Below are 17,975 nucleotides of genomic sequence, written 5' to 3'. Positions count from 1 at the left end.
CCCATGAGCATCACTTCCGCTTCCTGCGCGCCTTCCCTGCTCCGTTGTCCCCCGCGTCGGCCCCAGCCATGGGGCTAATGCTGCAGAGCCTGTCCCGGGGAGGCCGGGTGGGAGCTGCGCTCTGCCGCTGGGCAAGTACTCGCGGGCCAGCGGGCCGGGGTGTCCCAGATCCGGGAGGCCTGCTCACTGAGGTTTCTTCAGGTTTGCGCCCCAGACGAGTTAGTGGGCAAGGGCACTGCAAGAGTTTAGTGACCAGGGTCGCGGGTGAGCATCAGACCCCAGGGTCTCTGAGGCGCTAGAGACGGAGAATGGGGTGACCCTATATCCTTTGAGCTTCTCCCGTGAAGGGATGGAAGGAGGATAGCCAGCATGGTCAGGGGAGGCGTGCTGAGTTAAAACCGGCTGGCTCTGTGGCCTTCCCCCCGTCCTGTCCAGGATCAGTCATGTGTCTAGTCGTCTGATCCAGAGCTGCTCCTCCTGCAGTCGTCTGGAGCTCAGGCCCCAGTGCCTGACACTGAACCCTCAGGCCCTTAGCAAGTTTCTTCTCATACCAACCAACCTGCCCATTTCCCAGATAGGGAAACAGTATACAGAAGTGAGCTATAATAACTTGTCTACAGTCCTGCAGGAAGTGAGGAGGCCGAGAAGGATGTTGAGCTGCCGGTCCAGTGCTAGGAAGGCTGAACATTACCCCTGTGCCTTACCAGCTTCCGGAAGAGTCACACTGAGTATCCCATTTTCGCAGGGGACACAGCAGTTCTCCAGCTGGGATTGCGGCCAGGGTCTTCCCCGAGGAAGACACGGTGTTCTTCACAGACACCATGCTCCGGTGCAAGCCACTGCTAGCTGCCGATCGTTGGGGATGGACCACAGGGAGGAAGGTGGTTTCCAAGCAGGTACAGAGGATAACAGGGAGCCAAAGGCCTCCCTGCCCCCTGAGAACCTCATGAGACCCCCGTACTCTCTGCCACCCGAGCTCCAGCCTCCCACAAACTGCTGCCTGAGCGGCTGTCCTAACTGTGTGTGGGTAAATTACGCAGAAGCTCTGCTGAGGCACTACCAGGATGGTGGGCAGCAGGCCCTGGCCATCCTTGAGGAGCATGTGACTGACGAGAACCTCAAGGCCTTCCTCAGAATGGAGATCCGCCTCAGAATGCAAAGTGGAGGCTGAGGCAGTGAGCAGAAGCAATCCCTGAGAAGCATCGGGGCCACTTTTGTTCTTGTGCAGCAACTTCACCTCCTAATAAATTCCCTGTGACAACCCAATCGTGTTGTCCCTCTGCCTGTGTTGTCAGATAAAGCATACATCGGCTAGCTGTGTGTCCCTGCTCAGCAGCCAGCTTTCCTCACCGGTGAAGATAAACCAAAACCCCTGTCTCCCTGAATACCCTGTGGCAGGAGCACCTCCAGGCCCCAGTGTAGCTGGGATGTCCTGCTGACCGTAAACTCTGGTTCCCCATCTGTGTGATAAATGAGAACCGTCACGTGGGAGGGGCCTAGCTGCTCCCTGTCTCCTGCTGGGTCCTGGGGAGATGTTCTTTCTTCCAAGTAGTAGTGTAGGGTCATCCCTTAGAGTTGTGAGCACTGCTAGAAACCAAAGCAGTTGGAGCATCAAGTTCCAGAACTAGCAAGGGCTGAGCTTAAATGTATCTGTTCCACTTACTTTGTTTAAGGGGAAAGCTAGGCTTGTAGAGTGACTTCCTGTTGGGTTTGAGCTGATAGGGCTTTTTCCATGTTTGGTGTCTTACACAGACCTGTGACAAAACCAACACCACAGAGTAGGGGCACTTTCTATTGGGTGACAGGTCACAGTTCAGGCTGACCTCTTGGCCAGATGATACGTGCCTTCCAAAGTACTCAGCAGAGGCTGGGCCCAGATAAACATGACAATGGTCTCAGACATTTGTGTAGCTACTTAATCTGGATTGAAACATGCCCTCCTGAAAAGAGGTTCAAAAGATAGTTGGTTTTCCAGACAGAGTTTCTCAGCCTTGGCTGTCCTGGAACACCTGGAACTCACAGAGATCTGCCTGCCTCTGCCTCCCGGGTGTTGGGATTAAAGGAGTGCGCCATACCTAGCGCAGGTAGACAATTGTTCCCATCTCCAGGAAATGTTAACACCAGTGGGTCCTACAAAAATCAGAATTTCCAGCATTTGACAATTGTGGCAAAGGCCAGTAAGGCCATGCAGTATGAGATGCCCTCCAAAAAAAGTCATTGGCCAGCCCTTTGCAGTACGCCCAGGTCTGCTTCTAGGTGTGTGGCACTCAAGTTCTCGGACTCTACCGCACTGGCCTGCATCTTATTTTGCCTCTGTTAAGGCGGAAGCTTCACCCCAATAGCTGATATCCATACACCCAAAGAGTCTGGGATGTTAGCCCCCTCCCCCATCTCCCTCCAAACCCTGCTGCATCTCAGAAAGCCCACCAAATGATGGCGCCTCCCCCAGAGATACTCAAGACCACTCCCACAGGGTATTTAAACTGTCCCCCAGAGAACAGACTTGTGGTTTTTCTGGTCTCACTTTCCCATCTCCTGTCTGGGGGGCTGGAAGCCCATTCGGGAGCGCTGTATCCATTAAACGTGGATTACTGCATCATCGGAGAGGTTTATCAGGGTGTAGAAACTTTTCAGCCTCCATCAGTTTAATCCCCAGGTACTTATGCCACCAAGCATCTGTGAAATACCCCATAGTGGTCCAGACACTAGCAGTATAACATGCCTCCCCCAGAAGCAGGCAGATCTCCATGAGTTCAAGGCCAGCCTGGTCTCCAGAGCGAGTGCCAGGATAGGCTCCAAAGCTACACAGAGAAACCCTGTCTCGAAAAACAAAAACATGAATAAATGAATAACATGTCTCCTCTTACTACTTCAGTGCAAAAGACAAAGGTTAACAGAAGAGTCATGCAGAGTTGGCTGTGTTGGCTCATGCTAGTAATTCCAATACTTGGGGGCAGAGGAGGACAAGGAGTTCAAGACCATCCTTTGCTGCATGACAGATTGGATGTGGGAAGTTTTATTGGGGGAAGGCAAGGGGAGGTAGGGGAAGGGAAGGGAGTGAGGGGAGAGAGAGAGAGAGAGAGGGAGAGAGAGAGAGAGAGAGAGAGAGAGAGAGAGAGAGAGAGGCAAAAACCTGCTTGCCTCTTCTGAGGAACAGTAAGAAAGAGCATAAGACCATATTTTTTTAAAAACATTTTATTTATTTATTATGTATACAACATTCTGCTTCCATGTATATCTGCACACCAGAAGAGGGCACCAGATCTCATTACAGATGGTTGTGAGCCACCATGTGGTTGCTGGGAATTGAACTCAGGACCTCTGGAAGAACAGTCAGTGCTCTTAACCTCTGAGCCATCCCTCCAGCCCCATAAGACCATATTTTTAAAAAGAAAAGAAAAACAAAAAGCTAATCTTATCCAAACATACAAATGAGTGTAAAGAAGGAAAAAAAGCTGAACTGAAATATGTGTTCTACCCTAGCCTGAGGGGCTCTAAGACACTGAGGCAGAGCTCTAGAGGCCCCAGAGGAGGAAGCTAGAGGAAACGTGGACTACATAGAGTAGCAGGGTTGGAATGCGTCGTGTTGGGGGTGGGGGGGGGCTGCCACATAGAGCATCAAGGTCCACAGACAGGTTTCTCCATGGATGGAACAGAAAGGGAGGGTCGCCCAACCAAGAGCTGTCTAGAAGGTGGCCCTGTTGTTTCTGGAGCTTTACTCCCACAGCTGGTGAATATCATACTCCGCCTCCCCTTGGATGTTCTTCCTTCAGGCCCTTGTCTGCACCTGAACCCCTTCTGACCGCCCCCAGCAGCCCAGTGGCTCCCTCAAGGCCCAGCAATCTCATTCGTGTAGCGTCAGAAGAGAGAGACATAATCGGCTCACCAGCAGGAGGATAAGTTCCTAGGTCCAGCCGACGGGACCCTGTGGCTCCCTGAGACCTGCCCAGTGCTTGGTGAGTAGTGACCCATTTTGTTGCCCTTTCCAACAGCCAGGTGTCTGCTCATTCAGAGCTGGGGTCGGGGGACATCAACAGGCTTTTACCGTCTCTACTGAGCTCTGAGTCTTTAGAAGCTGGTCCCCTATCCCTGTCCTGCCAGCCACCTCCTCTGCTTCTCCTCAATGTCAAATGTCCATTACCAAGGCCAGCCACCTGTTCGTACAACTGAATGGAACTAGCTTCAGTCTGGGCTAGGCTTCTCAGGCATGGTTTCCATGGAAACAGCACCGATCACTGGAGCTCTGTCGGGGGTGGCCTTTGGTTTGAGAAGTGTTTTACCACTGGGAAGTAAGGGATGGGTGCTTCAGGACTGAGCGGCCTGAGTGTAGTAATTATAAAAAGCAGCACGAGAGAGAAAGACACCACGCAACAGAGCTCACGTGGAGAAGTTTTTAATTAGGGGGAAGTGAATGAGAGAAGGGGGGAAGGGAGTGGGAGGACCAGGCTCTGGGGGCAGGAGCAGCAGAAGAGAAGAGAGTGGAGAGAGAAGCAGAGAAGCAGAGAGGCAGAGAGAGAGAGAGAGAGAGAGAGAGAGAGGAACAGAGAGAGAAAAAGGAACACAGAGAAGGATGGGAGGCGGGCAGGGCTCTTTTAAAAGGGAACACAGTGAATGTGCACAGGTGGTGCTCTTAGTGGCTGCAGCTGAGGGTGAATCCTGTCAGAACCCCAAGGGCAGGCCGGTGCAGACGCCTGAATACCAACACTGAGTCCTGGTCCCTGAGGTTGGTGCTGGCTGGCTTCAGGGACAAAGGCTGAACCTAGGAAGGGTGGGGGGAGCCACTGAGATTGACGTGGACGTTGACTACAACAGACTCATCCTTGTCTGCTGACTAGTCTCAGCCCCAATGTTCCAGCAGACCACTGACAGTGGCTTAAGGCTGGATCAGCGCTACACCACATAGGACTGAGGGCAGAGAGGGGCCTCTCCGAGGTAGTCCCTTGAACACCTCAGGGTCGGGGCGGCACCTCCTGTGTGGGCCACCTGTATTCAGCAGCATGTGAGGGTTATGCAGCTTCCTAGAAACTCTGGGAGATTAGGAGTCTCCTTGAGGCACTAATAGGATTACAGAAAACTGTGCTGTCCTTGGCAAAGTCACAGGGGCTTAGTGCTCTTAGGGAGAGGAGGAGGGGCCATCCTGTATAGTGTGTTCTAGGTTGTGGCCTGATGCAGGGCAGCAGAGTCCTCAGGTGATGTCTAACCAAGAAAAATCTCCAAGCCAGTGAGCCAGTGAGCAGCCTAAGGGAAGAATCCCAGGGTAACTGCCCTCCCTGAGACCTGCTTCTGGCTTGGCCCTTGGAAACAGAGCCCTGAAAGTGAGGGGCACCCAACAGGCCCCTTCTATTTTGTGGGGCATTATTCATTAGCACCAAGTCCAACCCCAAGGGACAGATAATAAGTGGAACCAACAAGTACATAAATAAGAACAAACAGACTTAAGGGGGCATGTAAATAAATGAGGAATTTAGCCAGAATGTGATATGAAAGCTGGGTGTTGGTGGCGCACGCCTTTAGTCCCAGCACTCGGGAGGCAGAGGCAGGCGGATCTCTGTGAGTTCAAAACCAGCCTGATCTACAAGAGCTAGTTCCAGGACAGCCTCCAAAGCCACAGAGAAACCCTGTTTCCAAAAAATAAAAAGAATGAGGTATGAAGAAATAAATTAGGACCTGGGAATATAGAATGACATGACGTAGAGTCAGAGGAGGCCTTCCTGAGAAGGGACCTGCCACCAGTGACAGCAGCCAGGGACTGATCACTTGGAAGAGATGGTGAGAGGCTGTGGGAATCGCTTGCAGGATCAAGAGGGGGCATCCTATGTTTACCATCCCAGGAGTCCTCAGAAGGCTTTCCACAGAGTGACATGGCTAGGTCAGATCCCAGGGGATGAGAGGGAGGGTGCAGGGATCAAGGGTGTTCAAGGAGAGATAGTAAAAAGCCCTGGTTTGCGACATGGTGGTGGTGGTGCAGCAAAAAGATTGTGTTTGATGTGAGTTAGGAGTATTGAATGGGCACAAGGGAGCTCAAGGGAGCTCATGAGTTGCCTGTGGCTGATAGCAGCGGGAGGTGCCTGATGGTGCCAGGAGGAGAGAGAATACTGGGAAGTGGGGGGGGGAGTAGGGTGGCAGGGTGGTTTCCTGCAGTGGAGACAACTGTCTCAGGGTGGCTCCTGGGTGTCAGGCCCTCAGCTCCTAAGGTTGGATGGGAAGAGCAAGAGCTAATGGGATTCCATCTGTCTGGTCTACCCCAGCCTGCATGAGGAGGCCAGCCCAGCCTGACCGAGTCCAGAAGCTAAGGGTCACTGCAGTGTCTCTGCCACCCTCACCATGAACCTGGAGCCACCCAAGGCTGAGATCCGGTCGGCCACTCGGGTGATGGGAGGACCAGTTACCCCCAGGAAAGGACCACCTAAGTTTAAGCAACGGCAAACCAGGCAGTTCAAGAGCAAGCCTCCCAAGAAAGGCGTCCAAGGGTAAGCAAACAGCAGAGGGGAACCTTTCACAGAAGGAACGCTGTTCCCAGGCTTCATGGGAGGACAAGGTTCCTTGCAGCAGTTTGTCTTCGTTCTGATGAATGGGGACTCAGGAGTTGGTTTTGGGGGAACCAGGGGCCCATTATTTACACCAGGTGCTGCAGCCAGGCAGGTCTGGAAAGCAGACTGCCTGAATCTCCTCAGGGATGTGTGTGTGCCCCACCATTCACCTGTGCACACACAGATACCTACATGTGAACACCTACAGACATTACCTTAGCCAGCTTTCTGTTGTTATGAGAAAATAACGGGACACGAATACAGTTTATATAGCTTTATATAGAGAGGATTTGTAGTGTGCACGGTTTTGGAGACTGAGAGTTCCAGGAAGGGTGGTCTCAGCCGATTGGACTCTGGTAAAGACCCTGTGGCTATATTACAACCTAGAGGGCAGTGTCATGGCAGGAGAGCTGTAAAGGAGACATCGTATGTAGTCAGAGAAAACAGAGCAGGGTGGTGGTGGCGCACGCCTTTGATCCCAGCACTCGGGAGGCAGAGGCAGGAGGATCTCTGTGAGTTCAAGGTCAGCCCAGTCTACAAAGCTACACAGAGAAACCCTGTCTACACAGAGAAACATAGAAAGCAGAGTAGCCAGCCTTTCCCTTACAGCCACCTCATCTGTAGAGTTGTAACCCTGTCCTGTGAGGACAGCAGCATCAATCCACGGTCATGTTTCCTTGTGATGCAATCACGCTCTACTTGGGACCCCTCTTAAAGAGCCACCACCTCTCAATATTGTTGCACACTGGAGACTAGTTTGTCTGTCAGGGACACACCACAGCTGGCACATTGAGACACACATGGCACCCTCACACTCACTCACACGCTCCACGTCACACTCCTGCAGAGACGCACAGCCCATACCCACCCAGACAACACTGTGTCGGTGCCAGCCCGTGTGTACCTGGGCTCATGCTTCCTTTCCTGGTCCTTGGCCTGTGGAAATCTGGGAAGCACACTAGTCCCATGTTGGTAAAAGAGAGCTCAGACCCTGCCCAGTAGCAGATGTTGGGGAGGAAGTCTGGTATGCAAGGGTGGCTAGATCTAGACCTGGAGACATCATCCTTGACCAATCTGTCCTTGCAGGTTTGGGGATGACATTCCTGGAATGGAAGGCTTGGGAACAGGTATGACGACTCAGGGTTGTTGCATGTGGGTAGCTCTCCCGAGTCCCTGCATCCCTCAGATACACTTCCACAGGTCCCAGGTTCCTCTCTACTGCCCGGCCTGCCTCCCATCCTGTTCCTATTTCTCTCCCAGCATCAGGCTTCAGATCCCACTGAGAGGGGTGGTCCCCATGGGGTAGGTTCACTAGCCACAGAAGAAACTTTTGCTGCTCCTTCCAACTTTGGGCTAGGGTCCCTTCAGCTTCCCATGTGGGTCTTCCACTTTCTTCTCAACTGGAGGCAGGACCCAGTAGATGGACAAAGTTGATGCTTCCTGCCTAGGAGGAAGATTTGCCATCAGAGTTTAGACTTGAAACCTAGGCAGGCATGGCTTTTATGTGGGGAGTGAAAAGAAAGGGAACAGGGAATGGGTTGGTCCCAGGGCCATGGAGTCCTCTTTAATCACACCTTTCCTACAGACATCACTGTCATCTGTCCTTGGGAGGCCTTCAACCACCTGGAGCTGCATGAGCTGGCCCAGTACGGCATCATTTAGTCAATCCCTGCTATGTGAGGCCTGTGGAAGAGGCCTGCTGAAGATCCACTCCACCCCACCACCCTCTGTAAGCCCTGTCCAGGACCCCTTCCCAAAGCCAAGCCTGAGTCCCTAGCTAGGTTGCCCCTGGCCTCCAGGTGGGACAGCTTCATCCCCTGATACCAGCTACCAAGAGCCATCAGCCTCCCACAGGACACTCTGCTGACCTGAAGTCACTGGTCAGAAGAAAGAAGGGAGGGGAACCCAGCCCCACCTCCCGTCCTTGTAGCTGGAATGCAGGAATGGACTCCCCAATAATGTCTTCCTGAACTGCCTTCTGTGCAGAAGAAAGCTCCTCTGCCTGCAGCCCTTCCAGATGGGTGTCTTGGGTGGGACACTGTCCTGGGGTGATGTGGTAAGAGGCTACTCCACCCATTATACCAGCCTTCCCAACATACTCTGTCCCTTGTCCCTCTTTCAAAATAAAATTAGCGTGCCCTTACTTATCTGAGGCAGGCACACTGATGGAGTGCGGCGTCAGCAGTAGGGCTGCTTTATCTGCGCCATGGATGAAGGTTCAGGGCAGGTGGAAGTAGCAGACAGTGTCGAGAATGAGAAATAGAAAACTCCCATTGAACACACACTGCACAGAGTCTTGGCTTAGAGGTCCTGGATATAAGCCTGGCCCTGACCCTCACTCCTGGTGGCCATAGTTAATGACGCAGACTCTCTAAGAAGGTAGGAAAGGACAAAAACTAGAAACCTAAACACAAGCGCCTAATGAGGATCCCCATGGCCCAGCCAGTCCATTCTGAGACTGGGCTGACACCCCACTGTGTACCCCCAGTAATGTGAGGATTCCACACATAGGCATAAGGCATATAGGCTCACACCTGGGCAAGCTCACCCCGAAGCACCCACAATTCTTAGGGTAAATGTACGATTATCCCTTTGAATGGCCAGAAAATGGCTTTCAGAAGGGCCCTGTGTGTTAGGTATTTTGGTGCACGGTTGTAATTCCAGCCTCGTGAGCAGGAGGCAGGAGGATGAAGATCATCCTCGGCTCCATAAGGAGTTCAAGGCCAGCCTGCGACACAAGGCTCCGTCTGAAGAAGAAAGAAGAGAACAGAAAAGAACAAGACTCCACTTATGAGACAGCCACATATTAACCCTGCTAACTCTACAGATGAGTCAGAGCTGGGGTGCCCTCGACCTGCAGTTGGCCCTAGCTGGGAAACGAGAAATTGTCTCCATTTTGATTTGAGGAAGACAGTCCCAGTCATCGAGAGATCTGTAGTTTACTCTGTAAATATGAATGCACACACCAATAAACAAGTCTTCCTCCTACCAAAAAGCTTTCTACAGGGTGTGGCCTAGACCATACCTTACATCTCACCAAAGACCAGAAAGCAGGAGGAAGCCCATGGGGAGCCAATCCTGTGGAAATCGGGATCTAGAGCCAGTCAGGGTAAGTCAGATTCAGAGTAGGTGGCTGAGGTTGGAAGCAAGAGCCCTCAGCCCATGCTCTTCCTGCCGGCCTAGTGGGAAGCAGGTGTGCTCAGGTACAGACTACCATGGTAGCCTTTGCAAAAGCCAGCCATGGGCTTAGATGGGTCCTGAAAACCAGGAGTGAAGCTGTGAAATTGGGACAGCACAGTCAGTCTAGGTGGAACTTGGGGACAGGTGTAGCAAAGAGGCAATGGCCAGGAGTGGAACCCAGGTGTCTGTCCCATGGGGAGTTACTCTGACACCTTCCCTGGAAGATGAGGAGAGGCCTGGAACTTGGCCTGTAATAGGGTCTTCTCAGCTCTCCTCAGTGGGGACAATGGTGCTGCCACCTCACAGATGGCTGGGTTCTGTGTCCTCTGCTGCCTTTTGGGCAGCTAGGGCCCTTAGCAGGCAGGCAGCTACCAGGAGTTCAGTCCCTTGGATCATGACAACAGCGATGGCACAGCCGCCTATGGTCTGTATGCTCCCTCGCAGCCACTGTTGCAGCACAGGCCAGCAGCCCTGCAGGTATACTATTTGTCCAGCTGCAGCCTGGTCCAGGTGCAACACCCCAAAGCCACACTGAGTGTTCACCAAAGCTCCTTCTTCCTGGGGGTTGATGCAGCAGGAGGCAGGAAGGCTACAGGCTTGTACCCCGGGAGAGCTGCAGTTAAAGTACCTGAAGGGCAACACAAGGTTTAGTCCTAGAGAGGAGGCCTGCCTTCAAACTCTCACACACACACACACACTCACACACACACACACACACACTCACACACACACACACACGCACACACACACACACACACACACACTCACATGCATACATATGCAAACACACATACAGGACACTCAAGTTTTGTTTTTGTTTTTGCGAGACAGGGTTTCTCTGTAGCTTTGGAGGCTGTTCTGGCACTCGCTCTGTAGACCAGGCTGGCCTTGAACTCACAGAGATCCCCCTGCCTCCGCCTCCCGAGTGCTGGGATTAAAGGCGTGTGCCACCACCGCCCGGTTTGACACTCAGTTTTTTGTATCTCAGGCTTACACCCCTCCATACTTTCGGACAGGGGTGGAGGTGGAGTGGGGTGTCTATCTGGGCAGGCAAGTAACTATTTAGTGAGGTGGTTGAAGGAGAGGCGGTAAGGAGGCCTTGCCTCATCTACGCTGAGAGTTTATTGAGCAGGCAGTGTCACCGAGGAAGCTGCAATGGGAAGAGGAGTTAGTGGGCAGCAGAGAAAGGCTCAGAACCATGAGGAGCCCCTGGTGGCTAAGGAACTGCGGTTGTCATTTTCCACAGGCCTAGACTTCACACACCAGGCCCTGACACCCACCCACAGAATGTACTCACTGTGCACAGGTTCTCCCAGTAACCACGGGGAAGTTTGCAGGGTTCCAGGAGCATGGTAGGCACCATACATTGCAGCTACGTTAGCAACAAATAACCAGGGGGGGGGGTGCTGTTTTGAGACAGGGTTTCCTGTGGCTTTGGAGGCTGTCCTGGAACTTGCTTTGTAGACCAGGCTGGTCTCGAACTCACAGAGATCTGCCTCCCGAGTGCTGGGACTAAAGGCGTGTGCCACTACTGCCTGCTAAATGACCAGTTTTTAGAGCCTCTTCTGTCTCCATCCCTCGATATCAATTGTCCTCAGAGGCTTGAGGAGGGAGCATCATGTTTACCCTGCATGTCACAGGGAGGAAAGGAGCTGCTCAGTGTGTCTATGCATTGGAGGATGTAGACAAAAGGGGACTCTCAAGCAGAACATAAACATTGTGTCATGCCTGGGAAGTTTAATCACACTCACAGGACACATGCATATAACCCTGCAGAGGCATAGATGGATGACCTCAGCTAACCTAAGGGATTTTTCTTGATACTGAGATTTCCTGAGATTAAAAAAATACTTTCCTGGTGTCTTCTGGCTTGGCTTTTTCTTTAGAACCCCATAGTGGAAGGACAGCATGGAGAAGCTGAGTCTGGGCCCTAGAGTTGGCCAAAAGTTGAGCTCATTCAGGTTCAAGGCCCATGGTGTAGGGAAAGGCAAGTGCCACACACCTGATGCGTTAGTGTACACATTTGCTTGTCTGCCTGCACATAGGTGACATGTGTGCCTTAGTATGAGCCCTCATCTGTGTTTACTTAGAAGGGATATATGAGCAGACACACGCAAGGAAACTTGGGTACAGGCATGTGGTTGAGTGTGTACACAAGGACGAGGCGTTCAGACCACCACCCGCTCTTGCCCATGTCGAGTACGGGGGACACTCACAGATTCTGTTGCCAGTCCTGGTAGGAAAGTACCCCACAGCATTGTAGCCCCAGCTGGACTTGGTCAAGGAGGAAGCATAGGTCCGGATCATCCCAGTAATGGATGATGGCCGCATGCAGGGAATACTTCAGGCCGTCCTGCAGTGGGCCCCAGAGGGCCACCACCAGAGTCCCTGCCAGGGCTTCCAGTGCTAGGCAGATGAGGACGGCTCCACAGTAGAAGTGCAGTAGGCATCTGTTCTCACAGAGAGCACCCAGACATCCAGACAGGCTCACGACACTGACCACCAGGCCTCCCAGCACTAGCAACAACATGGGGTCTGTCGGCAGGGCTCCTCCCCAGCCACTCTCTGGAGACCTTTTGACAGCCAGGCCCCAGAGCCCTGCTGCCAGGGCCAACAGGGCCAGCAGGGAGAAGAAGAAGTTCGAGAGGAAAGTCAGATACTTGACACAGCTACCTCCTGTGGAAAGTGGCAGAGAGGAGGCCTTGTCTTCCCTCCAGGCCTGGTGCTTTGCAGTCCCAGGACAGCATCTGCAGCCCCAGGCCTCCACCTGATCCTCCCAGAGTGCTGGACCTGGGATGTTTGAGGCAGGTGAACCGTTCCCGGTGAGTGGCGGCTCCTGGGCAGGAAAGAAGACTTAAAGGATGCATTGGTGATCCCTCAGCCACTCAGACTGTGTGACACCCAGCAAGGGTGAGGTCTCACTAGGCAGGAGCTAAGAGGATGGGGTGGGCTTGGCGGAAGCTTGTGGGAGGAAGCAAAGACTTGAAGAATTGGATATCGAGGGGCCTGGGAATTTGTGGCCTTATCCTGCTTATGCAAGGAGCAGAAGGGCGGTGAAGACTTCTATGGGACTCCTAGCTCACTGTCTGCCTGGGTAGCTATGGGGCCAACCTCATTTAGGACAGTGTAGTGGTAGCCCCTGGAGGGCCTATGGTAAAGACTGGGCAGCCCGGCACTTAAAAGATGTGCCCACTTCCTTTCTTCCACCCCCTTGTGAAAGAGGGACCCGTCATGGTCTTCCCCAGGACTGATATTCACAGTCAGGATTTCTGTCCCTGCCCACGTGACAGAGCAGTGGCTCTGCATCCCCTGCATTTGGAATGGCCTCTTTGTATCAGTCTGCAGTGACTTTGTGCAGTCACAGGAGGGACTTTCCCACCCAAGTGCAGGCTGCCTGGGACTGAGAAGCTGATCCTGTGACACCCCAACCCCCACCTTCCTCTGTGAAACCAACCTTGATTTCTCTGCATCATCTCAGACCCACCAACTGGACCTAGGCCACGTATGGACACTACGCTGGATCCAGTGTGGAGGATACAGGGATGGATTGTGGGGGTCCTGCCCGCCCGGCTTTCTGAGCAGGGAGAGGGACAGCCAGTAGACTGGGGCAGCAATCAAAAGGAGGCAAGGAAAACATGCCCTCCAGCAGGCAGGTCAGCTGAGCAGGAGACACAGGAGAAGCCCTCCACAGCGATCTACAGGGAGCTGGGGAAATCCTACTCACGACCTCGCCTTCCTGCCTTCCTTCCTTTTGAGACAGGGTTTCTCTGTGTAGCCTTGGCTGTCCTGGAACTCACTTTGTAGACCAGGCTGGCTTTGAGCTCATAGAGATCCACCTGCCTCTGCTTCCCAAGTGCTGGGTTTAAAGGCGTGCGCCACCACAGCGTGGCCTGTTTTTTCCAATGACAGTTTCACTTGGAAGAGGCTACAACCAGGTGTCTAGGCAAGGGTCCCAATCCATCTCAGTCAGTCCCACCAGGAAGAAGCTGTCCCTTCCACCTGTGCTAGTCCAGCTGCACGAATGACTCTTTTACTCCGAGTTTGGAGGGGAATATGGGAAGGATATTTGTCAGCCAGAGTCTGTCAGAGCAAAAGGACACAGCGCCTTGCCAGAGCCCACTTGGCAGCATTGTCTGAGCCTGTGGAGTCCACACTCAACTTCAAAAGACATTTGCTTTTTCCTGCTCGGAGCCCAACACCAGAGTTTCTTTCAGACCTACCGGGGACCCTTTGAGGCTGGGACCCAAGAGTAGCCATCTGATTAGTGAAGGGCCACCCCAATCTGTGAGACTCACCTATTAGCATCCACTTAATGACAAATCGTAGCACACAACTAGACTGGGGGTAGGACCAGGAGTCAGGTTGACTATAACCTGGTCCAGGGGCCTCCTGGAGGACCTTAGGGCCAAGAAACATCTTCCACCTGAACTAGGCCATTAGATACTGGCTCACCTGAGACAGCAAGGGGCTGCTTTCGCCCTCTTCCATCCTCCACATGAACTGAAAAAGCCACAGAGACTGGTGGCCCGGACCTCTCTGGACAGGTTATAGTGCTGGTGTGGTGGTATTCCTTGGCTGCTCTGTAAACTGTGCACCTCAGAGCTGGAGAGCTGCAAGCTCCACCCACACAGAGATCACAGTGGGATCATGTGAGGGGTCACATTTTAGGGCTTAAGGCAAGCCCCTGCTTCTGCAGATGTGGCTGGCCTTTCTTCTTAGCCCCTAATTCTTGGTCTTGGCTCTAGGGATGCCCCTAATATCGGCACAACCGTGACTTTGGTAAGGTGGCTCTGAAGCTGGTCTCATGGCCGTCACTGTTGAGCCCCACTTTGGCCTCAGCCTGGGAGACTCAACGGCTGTTCTGTCAGCACCCTCAGAAGAACAGATCTCTGCAAATTGGTTCACAATGCAGTCTCTGAGGAGCCCATAGGGCAACACAGATGCCAGCTTATCCCCTAGTTTATCCAGTGTAAAAAGAAATCAGTATTCACATTCCAGATGTTCCCTCCCTCCGAGCCTCTCAAAGGCAGGGTTTTGGTATGGTCACTGAGCAGCCCTTGTGGCTAAAGGACTTGAGATATGCAGTTTATTACGGAGACAGAAGGTGTGTTTAAAGACTGTCAACACTGGACGCCACCAAACACCGACTCTGTGTGGCCTTGGACGCGTCCCTGTCCCTCCACAGGTCTCCCAGCTGCTGAGTGGAATGTGGTAATGTGGATATGTTTGTCTGTGTCATTGTAGGCCCACAGGACTTTCATGGAGATGTTTAGCGAAAGAGAAAGGTCCTGCTGTACCTGCCACATCTCCCTCCTGTTTCCACCCAGACCCCCACCCCCCCAGTTTCAGCTTTGTTTTTAATTGTGTATTTTATGTGTGTGGGTGTTTTGCTTACATCTGTGTCTGTGCACCACCTGAGTGCAGGACCTTTAGAAACCAGAAGGCTTCACATCTCCTGGAACTGGAGTTATAAACAGCTGTGAGCTGCCATGCGAGTTAAACTGGGAATTAAACCTCGGTCCTCTGTGAAAACAGCTAGTTCTTTTTTTTTTTTTTTTTTTTTTGGTTTTTCGAGACAGGGTTTCTCTGTGGCTTTGGAGGCTGTCCTGGAACTAGCTCTTGTAGACCAGACTGGTCTCAAACTCACAGAGATCCACCTGCCTCTGCCTCCCAAGTGCTGGGACTAAAGGCGTGCGCCTCCACCACCCAGCAACAGCTAGTTCTGAGTCATCTTTCCAGCCCAAAAGTTTCAGCTTCCAGGCCCATCCTCGGCTTTTTGCTTTATCTGCCGTTGTTCTGGCTTGTAATTTTATAATCCAGACATGGCCTAGCACCTGTGTGTCCTCGCCTTTGCCATCCACACTGCATCATCACCATTGCCCGGAGCCCTCCGGTGTTTTTTCCATCATCATCAACAATGCTTTCTTTTTTTTTTTCTTCTCTCCAACCCCGGTGTTGAATTCAGGCCCTCACAGAGCTATATCCTTACCTGTGTCTGCCAGCTTTAGATTACCTCTTCCATCCAGGCTTCCACTATGACCCAGGGCACAGCAGCCTGACACTGTATAAGCCCTCTTATACAAGATGTTCTCCATTAGGCCAGGTGGTGGTGGTGCATGCCTTTAATCCCAGCACTTGGGAGGCAGAGGCAGGTGGATCTCTGTGAGTTCGAGATCAGCCTGGTCTCCAGAGTGAGTTCTGGGAGAGGCTGCAAAGCTACACAGAGGAAAAAATGTCCTTGATTGGGCTAGGTTTGTAGCTTAGTGGGAGAGCACTTGCTAACCACTTTTGACATGGCTCTCGATTCTTATTCTGTTCCCAGCACTGAAGAAAAAGGAGGAGGAGAAGGAGGAGGAGGAGGAAGAAGGGGAAAAATCCAAGGAGTAGAGTTCTGACACTTGCCACAAGAGTGAACTTTGAAAAAAAAAAGTATGCAAAGTGGTATAAGCCAGATACGAAAGTCACATTTTTTTTGTTTGTTTTGTTTTTCAAGACAAGTTTTCTTGGTTGTCCTGGAACTCGCCCTGTAGACCATGCTGGCCTCATGTGTCTGTGTGTTCATTGTTAATAGCCAACTGATATTACATATATGCAAGCTGACCTGCCTATGGGGTAACTGCACCAAGGCAGGAGCCTGTGTCCTTTCTACTGTCCTCCCAGGGTAAGAGCCATGCCAAACACAAAGTTAGCATGCAGTAGAATTTGTTGATGGAATGAATAAGTAAAAATTTAATTAACAGAGGCTAAAGAACATGTGTTATCAGCACCGACATTGGCAGTGGTGATGGATTCAACGAAAATAGGAGGGGACCCAGAGGTGGTAGTGTACACCTATAATCTGTGTTCAGGAAGCAGAGGTAGGAAGATTTCAAACTTGAAACCAGCTTGGGCTACATGAGGCCCTAACTAAAAATGGGCTTTGGATGTGGACTACTTGGTAGAATTCTTTCCTGCCATGCATGAAGCCCTGAGTTTTACCCTGGCATCTATAAAACTGGCTGTGATGGCACACTCCAGTAATCACAGCACTAGGAGGTGGGGACAGGAGAATCAGAAGTTCAAGGTGAGGGCTGGGGAGATGGCTCAACACTTGAGAGCATTCGGTGCCCCCTTACGGAGAACTCGGGTTTGGCTCCCAGCTCCCACATGGTGGGTCTTAGGCATCTGAAACTCCAGTCCCAAGGGATCCATTCCTTCCTCTGGCTTTCTCTGGCACCAAGCACAAATGTGGTTGGCATACATACATGTAGGCAAAACAGTCATACACATAAAACAGAAAATCTTTTTTTTATTTTTCCAAGACAGAGTTTCTCTGTGTAACTTTTCGAGCCTGTCCTGGAACTTGCTCTGTAGACCAGGCTGGCCTTAAACTCACAAGAGATCTTCCTGCCTCTTCCTCCCAAGTGCTGGGATTAAAAGCGTGCACTGGCCAAAATCTTAAATTTTTTTTTTTTAAAAGTCTAGTCAGGTGAGTTGGCACCTGTCTTTAATCCGAGCGCTTGGTAGGCAGAACCGGGTGGGTCTCTGTGAGTTGGAGACCAGCCTGGTCTACAAAGCGAGTTCCAGGACAGCCAGGGCTACACAAAAACAAACTACTTGAGAAACAAAAAAACCCAACCAAACAAAAAAACCCCAAAACAAAACCCGAAACATAAAAAAGGTGGTTTAGCCGGGCGTTGGTGGCGCACGCGTGTAATCCCAGCACTAGGGAGGCAGAGGCAGGCGGATCTCTGTGAGTTTGAGGCCAGCCTGGTCTACAGAGCGAGTGCCAGGACAGCCTCCAAAGCTACACAGAGAAACCCTGTCTCGAAAAACCAACCAACCAACCAACCAAACAAACAAATAAATAAATAAAAAGGTGGCTTTTAGCCTCTTGAAAGATTTCCATAACATCTGCTCCTTCAAACCTTAGGCATGAGGCTGCAAAAGAAGCGCCAAAGAAGCTCCCTCTCATTGCTGGAAAATTGTGAAGACGTTGCAGAACTCCCTCAGCGGAGACTTTCCTGGGTGGCAGCTCGATGCTGTCTCTTCCTAGGGCTTTTCTGCAGTGTTCGGACGTTCAGGAACAAGTCTGTTTCTTTGCAGACTTCCGAACCCTGGGTCTGCTGCTGAGCCTGGGAGGCCGGGGCCCAGAGGCGCCGGGGTGGGCGGGGCCGAGGTGCGCGCAGCTCCGCTTGCGCATGCGCGCGGCCGTTGGCGGGGCCGGAACCTTGTTTCGCGTCTGTGTTCGCCGGGCGGAGTGCGTTGAGCGAAGCACTGGACGTC

General features: G+C 52.2%; 3 protein-coding genes across 4 annotated transcripts; 2 read left to right on the top strand and 1 right to left on the bottom strand.

Moving 5' to 3' along the window:
- The first annotated feature begins 13 nt into the window (after positions 1–13).
- Positions 14–1,266, top strand: Oxld1 (oxidoreductase like domain containing 1). Of its 2 annotated transcripts, none has more exons than XM_027425416.2 (2): positions 14–131; positions 746–1,266. In XM_027425416.2, the coding sequence occupies exons 1-2, from the start codon at positions 69–71 to the stop codon at positions 1,169–1,171; spliced, it is 489 nt and encodes a 162-aa protein (XP_027281217.1). In that variant the 5' UTR covers positions 14–68; the 3' UTR covers positions 1,172–1,266. The 2 variants fall into 2 exon arrangements, with proteins under 2 accessions (XP_027281217.1, XP_035303887.1); XM_035447996.1 differs by having other exon boundaries at positions 26–264; positions 621–1,266.
- A 2,367-nt stretch (positions 1,267–3,633) lies between these two features.
- Pde6g (phosphodiesterase 6G) lies at positions 3,634–8,673 on the top strand. The gene is made up of 4 exons (XM_027425418.2): positions 3,634–3,956; positions 6,249–6,470; positions 7,617–7,657; positions 8,116–8,673. The coding sequence occupies exons 2-4, from the start codon at positions 6,325–6,327 to the stop codon at positions 8,190–8,192; spliced, it is 264 nt and encodes an 87-aa protein (XP_027281219.1). The 5' UTR covers positions 3,634–3,956; positions 6,249–6,324; the 3' UTR covers positions 8,193–8,673.
- Tspan10 (tetraspanin 10) lies at positions 8,648–17,919 on the bottom strand. The gene is made up of 3 exons (XM_027425419.2): positions 17,618–17,919; positions 11,927–12,546; positions 8,648–10,338 (listed from the first exon to the last, which is right to left on the bottom strand). The coding sequence occupies exons 1-3, from the start codon at positions 17,624–17,626 to the stop codon at positions 10,011–10,013; spliced, it is 957 nt and encodes a 318-aa protein (XP_027281220.2). The 5' UTR covers positions 17,627–17,919; the 3' UTR covers positions 8,648–10,010.
- Positions 17,920–17,975: the final 56 nt, after the last annotated feature.

Source organism: Cricetulus griseus, chromosome 7 (genome assembly GCF_003668045.3).
Source record: "Cricetulus griseus strain 17A/GY chromosome 7, alternate assembly CriGri-PICRH-1.0, whole genome shotgun sequence".
Classification (NCBI taxonomy): domain Eukaryota; kingdom Metazoa; phylum Chordata; class Mammalia; order Rodentia; family Cricetidae; genus Cricetulus; species Cricetulus griseus.
Note: the sequence above shows the minus strand (reverse complement) of the source record. Positions and strands in the feature narration are given on the sequence as shown.

Bases quoted from the DNA above. Each gene is read 5' to 3' on its own strand.
- Oxld1 (XM_035447996.1), top strand. From the start codon at position 69: ATGGGGCTAATGCTGCAGAGCCTGTCCCGGGGAGGCCGGGTGGGAGCT. The intron at 265-620 runs GTGAGCATCAGA...ACTTGTCTACAG, and splicing joins TTTAGTGACCAGGGTCGCGG to TCCTGCAGGAAGTGAGGAGG.
- Pde6g (XM_027425418.2), top strand. From the start codon at position 6,325: ATGAACCTGGAGCCACCCAAGGCTGAGATCCGGTCGGCCACTCGGGTG. The intron at 6,471-7,616 runs GTAAGCAAACAG...CTGTCCTTGCAG, and splicing joins CCCAAGAAAGGCGTCCAAGG to GTTTGGGGATGACATTCCTG. The intron at 7,658-8,115 runs GTATGACGACTC...CCTTTCCTACAG, and splicing joins AATGGAAGGCTTGGGAACAG to ACATCACTGTCATCTGTCCT.
- Tspan10 (XM_027425419.2), bottom strand. The intron at 10,339-11,926 runs GTGAGTGTCCCC...GTTGCCCTTCAG, and splicing joins CAGGACTGGCAACAGAATCT to GTACTTTAACTGCAGCTCTC.